Raw genomic sequence first — 10,141 nt, forward strand, 5'->3', positions numbered from 1 at the left:
CTGGACTCCTACAAAGGGATGGAAAGCTCCTCACTTGGGAAAATACACATCTAGTAGTCTTCTCTCCACTCCTAACGTAGATAACTCAGAGTCTCACACCCTACCCACCTGCCTTTTACAGACTCCTGTGGCAAACATCAAATTATCTATCTGCCAGGGAAATGTTGCAGAGTGTCTCAGAAGACTCAGCCAAATGGGACCATGTTCAGACATCATATTGATGGGCACTTTCCAGACAGGCATACAAAGACCCTTTAAGCCTCCCATCTCATCCATGTACGTTACAACTAAAAATCTTAAATTTTAGTCAAGTATTTCATAATTACTATGCAAGTATACTAAGTACGTTAGTCAAATACTGTGGTTCACCTTACATGTGTTTTTGGAAAGAATTGATGTAGTAAAGTATTACCTAAGCATGAAGCTGCAAAGTATATCAAAATAACATTTCATAAACATGTTTGAAATCAGAAAATTTAAAATATATTTTCTTCCTATTATTTTTTAAATCTGTACAGATTCCCTGCATAACGTGTGTAAAAATAATGCCAGTTCAGTCCAGCAAATTTCAGCCCAAGATGGATATCTACACACAATTTTAAAACTCCAGAAAACAAGAGACAACAGAAACTGAAGAGAGTTGGTTTGTAAACATCTTTTCCTCCCAGTATTCTGATTAGCCAGATCTTCAGGAAACAGCTAAGAATTTGTAGTAATGGAAACATCTCTCCAATCTTAGTGCTATATTCCAGTGTTTGCTACCAAGATTATGTTTATTATACTAAGCAATGTGGCCTCTATATTTTATCCCCTCTCTCCATTGCAACTTGCTTAGTTGGACAGACAAATCTCCATGGTAAGGCCACAAGTTATTTCAAACAAAAAGAACTAGCCCCTTATAGACTTTGTATCAGACAAACAATCCAAATTATTTATTTTACCTTAACACATTCCATGTGCTGTGAAAAATCAAAGGCAGGAGGGATACTTGGACCACTTTCCAATTCATTAGGAAATGTTCACTGGATTTAAATCTGACCCAATCAGTTTGTAAAATATAAGGCAGTTTTCAATTTTATTTTTGTTGTTTAATAGCTCAGCCCAATATCACTGTATAATATACAGTATTTTGTTCTTATTGAAAAATTTGCTGGCTGCCTCAATATTAACATTGAGTTGTTGAAAGCAATACAATGTCCACAGGGGTATTCAGAACCTATTGAAAAACATAAACCATGAGCTAAAAGGTTTCTTACCATGATCTTGCTTACCCATTGCACTTAGATAATGATTAAAGGCTTGACAAGGGGGACTTGGAGTCTGCGTGGACTTGTCGCAACTCATAGGCGCAGGACTCCTGTCTGTGTCGAAAGAGAAATACCCACTGGAGGATCTAGACAGCAGTGAGGATCTTCTTACAAAGATGAAAAGTGGGGATCTGGTAGCAAATGGACTGGGGCTACTGGGTGGTGCAAATGGTCCCTGAGGGCTGCTGGGCGAAGAGCTCCCTGAGGGCTGCTGGGCGAAGTCCCCCTCACCTGAATGATTACCTTGGTACTGTGTTTGTATAGAGGTAGGGGCCCCAGGTCTAAGATGCTGAGGCTGACTTGGCCTTTCAGTTGACTGAAACTGTCCACCTTCTCTGTTGCACTCTGAATTTAGATCAGAAGGTTGCTTTGCCATTTGGTCTTTTTTTCCTGCAAAGAAAGAGGAAGACATTATGAGAAAGCTCTCTAGGCTTTATTATAATACTGTAATATCTAATAAGTTTTGCAATACATTCTCAATGTCCTTATTTATATTGTTAGAATTCTAGTAGTATGGCATATGCTTTTCAGCATACATTCTTCTAGCTTTTTAAGTACTCACTTCCCCCCCCCATACAATCAACTGCTATCAGATCTATGGGTAGTTTCCTGTCCACTGTTTCCGCCCCTCCTAGGATACCTGCATCAAAAGTATAACTTGTGAGAAGCCTTTGTCCAAACAAAAGGAATTGGGTTTTAAAGTGAAATTTATCAGCCCGGCCATTGTGCTCCAGTTATGCTCCAAATCTATATGAAGTTTTGAGTCTGTTAATTTTAAAAAAAGAGCAATAAGCTCTGATTTCCCCAAGTGGTTAAATAAAAGAATCGGATACTGTGCTGAAATGCAAGAGTGAGGAGTATTTGCAGTGATTGTGCAGAGCCTCCTGGCCATGTTCCCTGTTCCAGCCCCATTGTTCTATCTAATGTGCTGATCACAGCAAGTCTGGAGGAGGTTTGGCAGCAGCAATCAGTTGTAGTAAGTGCGTCACAATAGAGTTTGTAGATTGCACAGGGCTGGCTCTCGTTCACCCCCCTCCTCACCCTTTTAATGCTAACTCAACAAATCCGCCTTCCGACTCCCAACTGCGAGGGAGAGGGGAGTAGTAAAACGTCAGCTCGAACAACACGGCCACTTCCCCACCCAAACAAAGCAATAGCGGGTAGTGACAAATACCCCCAGAGAGACAGCCCCCACTCCCTGCCGGCCCCCCCAGCCCAAACCCGCAACCAGAGCCCCCACTCCCTGCCGGCCCCCCCAGCCCAAACCCGCAACGACAGCCCCCACTCCCTGCCGGCCCCCCCAGCCCAAACCCGCAACCAGAGCCCCCACTCCCTGCCGGCCCCCCCAGCCCAAACCCGCAACGACAGCCCCCACTCCCTGCCGGCCCCCCCAGCCCAAACCCGCAACGAGAGCCCCCACTCCCTGCCGGCCCCCCCAGCCCAAACCCGCAACGACAGCCCCCACTCCCTGCCGGCCCCCCCAGCCCAAACCCGCAACCAGAGCCCCCACTCCCTGCCGGCCCCCCCAGCCCAAACCCGCAACCAGAGCCCCCACTCCCTGCCGGCCCCCCCAGCCCAAACCCGCAACGACAGCCCCCACTCCCTCCCGGCCCCCCCCCAGCCCAAACCCGCAACGACAGCCCCCACTCCCTGCCGGCCCCCCCCAGCCCAAACCCGCAACGACAGCCCCCACTCCCTGCCGGCCCCCCCCCAGCCCAAACCCGCAACCAGAGCCCCCACTCCCTGCCGGCCCCCCCAGCCCAAACCCGCAACGACAGCCCCCACTCCCTGCCGGCCCCCCCAGCCCAAACCCGCAACGACAGCCCCCACTCCCTGCCGGCCCCCCCAGCCCAAACCCGCAACGACAGCCCCCACTCCCTGCCGGCCCCCCCAGCCCAAACCCGCAACGACAGCCCCCACTCCCTGCCGGCCCCCCCAGCCCAAACCCGCAACCAGAGCCCCCACTCCCTGTCGGCCCCCCCAGCCCAAACCCGCAACGACAGCCCCCACTCCCTGCCGGCCCCCCCAGCCCAAACCCGCAACGACAGCCCCCACTCCCTGTCGGCCCCCCCAGCCCAAACCCGCAACGACAGCCCCCACTCCCTGCCGGCCCCCCACAGCCCAAACCCGCAACGACAGCCCCCACTCCCTGCCGGCCCCCCCAGCCCAAACCCGCAACGACAGCCCCCACTCCCTGCCGGCCCCCCCAGCCCAAACCCGCAACCAGAGCCCCCACTCCCTCCCGGCCCCCCCCGCCCAAACCCGCAACGACAGCCCCCACTCCCTGCCGGCCCCCCCAGCCCAAACCCGCAACGACAGCCCCCACTCCCTGCCGGCCCCCCCAGCCCAAACCCGCAACGACAGCCCCCACTCCCTCCCGGCCCCCCCAGCCCAAACCCGCAACGACAGCCCCCACTCCCTGCCGGCCCCCCCAGCCCAAACCCGCAACCAGAGCCCCCACTCCCTGCCGGCCCCCCCAGCCCAAACCCGCAACGACAGCCCCCACTCCCTCCCGGCCCCCCCAGCCCAAACCCGCAACGAGAGCCCCAGGACACAAGGTCTGCGCGGACCCAGCGCCGCACTTCCTACACCGCCGCACTCCCGACCCAGCCGGCGGGTTTGTTGTTGTGGGGGGGGCGGGGGGGCCCGTACACACGGCTGCAGACTCGCCCGGGGACAAGGCTCCGGCCCCGCACCACTTCCTGCTGCCGCGCCGGCGCCGACAAGCGCGGGCCGGCGCCGACCCCGAGCCGAGCCGAGCCGGGGCAGCCGCAGCCCCCCCCGCCGGCTCTGACCTGCCCCCCCCAGGCCGGCCCTCGCGGGGGCACCGAGGCGGGGCCCAACAAAGGGAGGCGGGCGAGCCGGCGGGGGACCGCGGCCACACAAAGGAGCCGCGGGGGCAGCCCCGAGACCCCGGCCCCGGCCCACTCACCGTTTCGGCGCCCGCCTCCTCGCCCGAGAAACAAAACCGGACCCCCCCTCGCCGCGCCGGGGGGCCGCGCCCCGCGCCCGCCGCCGCCGCACGCGCCCTGCCCCGCGGGACCCCGGCCCCGCGCCCGCTCGGCTGCGCTCGCAGACTGCCTCTGCCGCCCGCCGGGCAGGGCGCCCCCGCCCCGCACGCAGGGCCCCGCGCGCCGGGCCGCCAATCCCCGCGCGCCGGGGGCGGCCCCGCCCCGCCCCGCGCGAGGCCACTGTTGACAAACGGCAGCCGGGCGCGCACGGGCCCTGCTGCCCGCGCGCCTCTTCCCTCAGGGGCGGGCCCCGCCGCGCCCGCGCCCGGAGACGCCCCCCGCCCGCGGCTAACCCGCTGTGTGCAGCCCCCCCCCCCGCCTAGAGACACCCCCCCGGGGCTAACCCGGTGTGTGCAGCCCCCCCTGCCCGGGGACACCCCCCGCCCGCGGCTAACCCGCTGTGTGCAGCCCCCCCCGCCCCGGGACACCCCCCACCGAGACTGTGTGCAGCCCCCCCCCCCCGCCTAGAGACACCCCCCCCGCGGCTAACCCGGTGTGTGCAGCCCCCCCCCCGCCCCGGGACACCCCCCCGCGCCTAACCTGCTGTGTGCAGCCCCCCCCGCCCGGGGACATCCCCCACCGAGACTGTGTGCAGCCCCCCCCGCCCGGGGACACCCCCCGCGGCTAACCCGCTGTGTGCAGCCCCCCCTGCCCGGAGACGCCCCCCCGCGGCTAACCCGCTGTGTGCAGCCCCCCCCGCCCGGGGACACCCCCCGCGGCTAATCCGCTGTGTGCAGCCCCCCCAGCCCAGAGACACCCCCCCGGAGCTAGCCCGCTGTGTGCAGCCCCCCCCCCGCCTAGGGACACCCCCCCCGCGGCTAACCCGCTGTGTGCAGCCCCCCCCCTGCCCGGGGACACCCCCCACCGAGCCCTGTGAGCAGCCCCCCCCCCCGCCCAGAGACACCCCCCCGCGGTAACCCGCTGTGTGCAGCCCCCCCCCCGCCCGGGGACACCCCCCGCCCGCGGCTAACCCGCTATGTGCAGCCCCCGCAGAGACCCCCCCATCGAGCCCCTGTGAGAAGCCCCCCCCCGCCCAGAGACACACCCCCGCACCGAGCCCCTGTGTGCAGCCCCCCCGCGCCTAACCCGCTGTGTGCAGCCCCCCCTGCCCGGGGACACCTCCCACCGAGCCTGTGTGCAGCCCCCCCCCCGCCCAGAGACACCCCCCCGCTAACCCGCTATGTGCAGCCCACCCAGAAACCCCCCACCGAGCCTGTGTGCAGCCTCCCCGCCCAGAGACACCCCCCACCGAGCCCCTGTGTGCAGCCCCCCTGCCCAGATCCCCCCACAAAGCCCCTGTGAGCAGCCCCCCCCGCCCAGAGACACCTCCACAAACCCTATGTGCACAGTCCCCCCCCCGTCCCCCCCCAGCTCCAGCACCACAACTGCCCGGCGCCCCGCCACACACAGACCTCCCTGCCCGCCACTGCCCAGCGCCCCCCGCCGGCGGCTGGGAGATGACAGTGTCCACACGAGGCGGGGATCGCTCACAGCTCCTGGGGAGGTGAGCCCCGAGAGCCCGCCCGCCCCGCAGCCAGGAGCCCGGCTCCTGGGCCGCGAGCCCCCTACAGGCCAGCGGGACCCGCTGGCGCAGGGAGGCCTGGGCGCTGGACTGCCCGGGCCAGGGGCCAGACCCGGCCCTGTGGACAGGTCGAAGCCCTCTGTGTGGACAGGCCAGACCCTGCGTGGGCGGGTTAGACTGGTCCCTGTGCAGGAATCTGTGCCGGCCCTGTGGACAGGCCGGACACCGCTGTGTGGACAGGTTAGACCGTCTGCGTGGACGGGTCTGTGCCTGCTGTGTGGACAGGCCAGAGCCAGACCCGGCCCTGTGGAGGCGTTAGACCGCCTGGTGCCAGCCGTGTGGACGGGTCAGATCGGTACCTGGGGAGGGCTCTGTGCCGGCTGTCTGGCAATCCAGACCCGGCCGTGTGGACGGGTCAGATCGCTGCCTGGGGAGGGCTCTGTGCCGGCTGTCTGGCAATCCAGACCCGGCCGTGTGGACCGGCCAGATCGCTGCCTGGGGAGGGCTCTGTGCCGGCTGTCTGGCAATCCAGACCCCGCCGTGTGGACGGGCCAGATCGCTGCTGGGGAGGGCTCTGTGCCCGCTGTGTGGCAATCCAGCCCCGGCCGTGTGGACGGGCCAGATCGCTGCCTGGGGAGGGCTCTGTGGGCTGTCTGGCAATCCAGACCCCGTCGTGTGGACGGGTCAGATCGCTGCCTGGGGAGGGCTCTGTGCCCGCTGTGTGGCAATCCAGCCCCGGCCGTGTGGACGGGCCAGATCGCTGCCTGGGGAGGGCTCTGTGCCCGCTGTGTGGCAATCCAGCCCCGGCCGTGTGGACGGGCCAGATCGCTGCCTGGGGAGGGCTCTGTGCCCGCTGTCTGGGCAATCCAGACCCGGCCGTGTGGACGGGCCAGATCGCTGCCTGGGGAGGGCTCTGTGCCGGCTGTTTGGCAATCCAGACCCCGCCGTGTGGACGGGCCAGATCGCTGCCTGGGGAGGGCTCTGTGCCCGCTGTCTGGCAATCCAGACCCCGCCGTGTGGACGGGCCAGATCGCTGCCTGGGGAGGGCTCTGTGGGCTGTCTGGCAATCCAGACCCGGCCGTGTGGACGGGCCAGATCGCTGCCTGGGGAGGGCTCTGTGCCGGCTGTCTGGCAATCCAGACCCCGCCGTGTGGACGGGTCAGATCGCTGCCTGGGGAGGGCTCTGTGCCGGCTGTGTGGCCAGGTCAGACTGTCCAGACGGCGCGCGTGGCGGGACCAGAGCAGTGGCGGGGGGACGCAGCGATCACAGACGCTCGCCGCAGCGCCCGGAGAGGGCCATGCACCCCTCGCTCCCTGCGGGCTCTCTGCTTCCTTGCGCCGAGACAATCCCTTCGCCCTCTAGACGCCACAGGGCCCGCGCACACGACGCGGAGAATGCGCGCCCCGAAGAGCAGCGGCAGCCGGGGATGCACCGGGCTCGAACCGGTCTGAGCAAGGGGAGGAGAAATCCTGCGCGGGACAGAGAGCTCGGCGCTGAGACTCGGCCGGCGGCGGCGCATCTCCGCTCCGGCGCGGGGCCAGCCAGGCGCTGGTGGCGAGCTCGAAACAAACGTACCGGGATGAGCCCGCTCCAGCCCCGAGGCAGCCGTGCCCTGCCGGCTCTCCGTCCTGCGCCGAGCTCGCCTGCGCTGGAGTTTCCCGCAGGAAACCATCGCCGGCGTACCGCGGTGCGAAGGCTGCACGAAGCCGCCGGGGAGCAGCGAGCCCCGCGGACGAGCTTTTGACACGGGAAAACCCAGACTGCGCCGAGCTGGGCCATGAACGCGGCGCGCCCTCCGTGACTCCGGAGTGGGTGTCAGACAACCTGCCAGAAAGCGCGGCGCGCCCAGCGGGTGCGAGACACCGGAGCCGGGAGAGGGGGCGTGGGAAGGGATCCTCCACCCGCTCCCCGAAGTCTGCCAGAGAACGAACGGAGGGGCCCCGCCGTGCGCTCTGGAGGGTGCAGCTGGGCTGGACGCGACCTCCGCGGCGAACCGGCCTGAGCCCGCTGGGCGCCCCCGTCCGCCTCCCCCGAGCGCGGCCGCGGTCCGCCGGAGCCATCTGCCACTCACCTGCTCGCGGACCAGCGCCAGGTGCCTGTGAAATCCCCGCGGCGAGGGGAGAGTCTCGCCGCAGCCGGGGCGCCGGGCTCTTCGTCCGGGCACTGTGGAGAGAAGCGACCCGACGCAGCAACCAAGCCGAGCTCCCGCCCCTGGCCAAACCCTCGCAACGCGTCTCGTTCATCCACTAGGCTTTGTGCGCTCGACAGACACAACAAACGGCCCTGCCCCGTCGCGATCGCAGCCGGGCTTCTAACGTGGGTACCTGGCAGGCTCCGAAACCGAGTTTTCTCACCTCCGTGGAACTGAGGGCTCTCCTGCCTCCTCCCGCACGGGCTCGTAAGAGGCAGGGGGCCAAGGGGGAGCCAGGAGAAGAGAGTCCGCGGGCCGTTCGAGCCCGTATTTCGGTATCAACCCGTCTGCGACAGGAGCTCGCCTTCTGGACAGGAGACTCGCGTGTGATTTCTGTAGCACAGCCGCGCTGCAGCCACTCCTAGTTATTGGCTCGCGTGATCTGTCTAGGTTTCCTGAGCTGACTTCGTGTCTGCTCTCGAGTTAAACTCCAGCTGCCTTTCGTCTTCACGGCGCTTCCCGAAAAGGGCTAGGAGCTGACCCCACGGGGTTGACTCATCTCAGGCACCCATCAGATGCAACAGACCGAGCGACGATCCTCCTCTGCCGGGCCAGGATCCCCTTGCAGAAGCCTCATGTGCACCGCACTCGACGATGAATCCTTCATGGGCAAGACGAGAGCAAAGGGTCGGACGATTGCGGGCTGTCTTCTCCACGCTCCTTCTGCATCAAGGCGGAGATGCCCACGTGCCTCCCGGCTCTGGCAGCCGGGGAAAAGCGGTGCGACCTGTAAACAGCTGAACTCACGCTCAAAGCGCTCTCTGCTGCGAGTCCCAGGAGCCCCGCCATTGCGTGCGAGGTGCGGCTCGTTTCTTCAAGCCGAGCTACCTCCAAGTCAGTATCCTTCCTTCCGCGGATCTGGTGCCTTACTAAACCAAACACGGAGTTCTGGAGGCTCCCAAGCCGGCACGAGATGCTGTGGAGACGCGTGTTCATGTACATTTTCGCTTTGCCCATGAAATTCGCTTCTTAAATAACGTCACTGTTTTAAACTAAAACATTCAGCAATCTATATTTATTTGAGGAAACTTATCTGGGACGGGGGAAAGGATGGTAAACTGCCTAATTTTACTTTCCTTGAATATTTTGCATAACGCAGTTCTAAAAATATACATTAAAAAAACTTCAAACGCTTTTATAAACAAGCTCCAAAGATATTTCAGTTTAAAGGCAAAGGAAGATCAAATCGAAAGCTTGAATACAGACTTCTATCAGCTTTCAGTCGTTACCACAATCCCTTTGTGAGTTAAGTTTGGAGTAAGTCACAATTCACTCAAACGCTTCACTTTCTAACTAGTCAGAGAGAATGGAGAGAACGGGTTGGTGGTCAGAACACACATTTCAGTACTAGTTTTAAGGTCCTTGTCGTCAGGAATCCAGGGACTCCTATTAACGCTGCTTTCTACCTTGACAATTTCTGCAGAAATTCCCTATTTCACTTACCAGGGATTCTCAACTTCCCCTATACAAACCTTAACAAATGCATATTATATATTTGAAAACAATGAAAAATGTATGCATCTTTTTTGTAGTTATTTTCCCACAATAATGGTCTCACCGTGGACTTGAATGAGACTTAATTTTGGAGTTAGTGTTTTATGTAACAGCTCTAATATTAATAAGCTGAAAAAAGGTTCATATTGATGCAGTTTTTATTTAACAAGGAAAATCTTAATTTACAATACGATTTGCATGTACAATCATAATGTTATTTTGTGGTAAGCATCTCAGAAGTGCACTTTTGCAGTTGAGGACTGAAGACCACAGCTTCCTTTACAACATAGTCCAGCCAAACGTGTTTCATGCACTACTAGCATGCAGGTAAAGATAAATCAAAACATTTAACTAGAAAAAAATAAATGTCTAATCAAAAAGAATATGAATATGTCTTATTTTTGATGCTGTATATATTGCTCATTGTAAAGCTAAGGCATGCAGAGTGGTGAACGCTCAAATCATTATTAAAATCTCTTTGCTTATTATCTCTAGATTTATTGCATTCAACTTTTAAAATGCCAATCACTTAATAAATCAAATGTATTAAGTGTTCAGTATTATTGCTAACATTAATCTGCCAGGCAGAGGGATACAATATGTAGAAGTTACAGA

General features: G+C 60.3%; 1 protein-coding gene across 16 annotated transcripts in view; it reads right to left on the reverse strand.

Annotated features, from left to right (window-relative positions):
- BCL2L11 (BCL2 like 11) overlaps positions 1–9,891 on the reverse strand; it is a 52,359-nt gene extending 42,468 nt beyond the window's left edge. For 4 of the 16 annotated variants that reach the window (XM_043544201.1, XM_043544193.1, XM_043544195.1 and 1 more), the window contains exons 1-2: positions 7,913–9,891; positions 1,272–1,697 (exon numbers count right to left, since the gene is read on the reverse strand). In XM_043544201.1, coding sequence (XP_043400136.1) covers positions 1,272–1,697; positions 7,913–8,084 — 598 coding nt within the window. In that variant the 5' untranslated portion in view covers positions 8,085–9,891. Of the gene's footprint in view, positions 1–1,256; positions 1,698–7,912 lie in introns of all 16 variants that reach the window. The other 12 variants (XM_027821438.3, XM_043544194.1, XM_043544196.1 and 9 more) reach the window with 7 other exon arrangements.
- Positions 9,892–10,141: the final 250 nt, after the last annotated feature.

Source organism: Chelonia mydas, chromosome 3 (assembly GCF_015237465.2).
Source record: "Chelonia mydas isolate rCheMyd1 chromosome 3, rCheMyd1.pri.v2, whole genome shotgun sequence".
Taxonomy (NCBI): Eukaryota; Metazoa; Chordata; order Testudines; family Cheloniidae; genus Chelonia; species Chelonia mydas.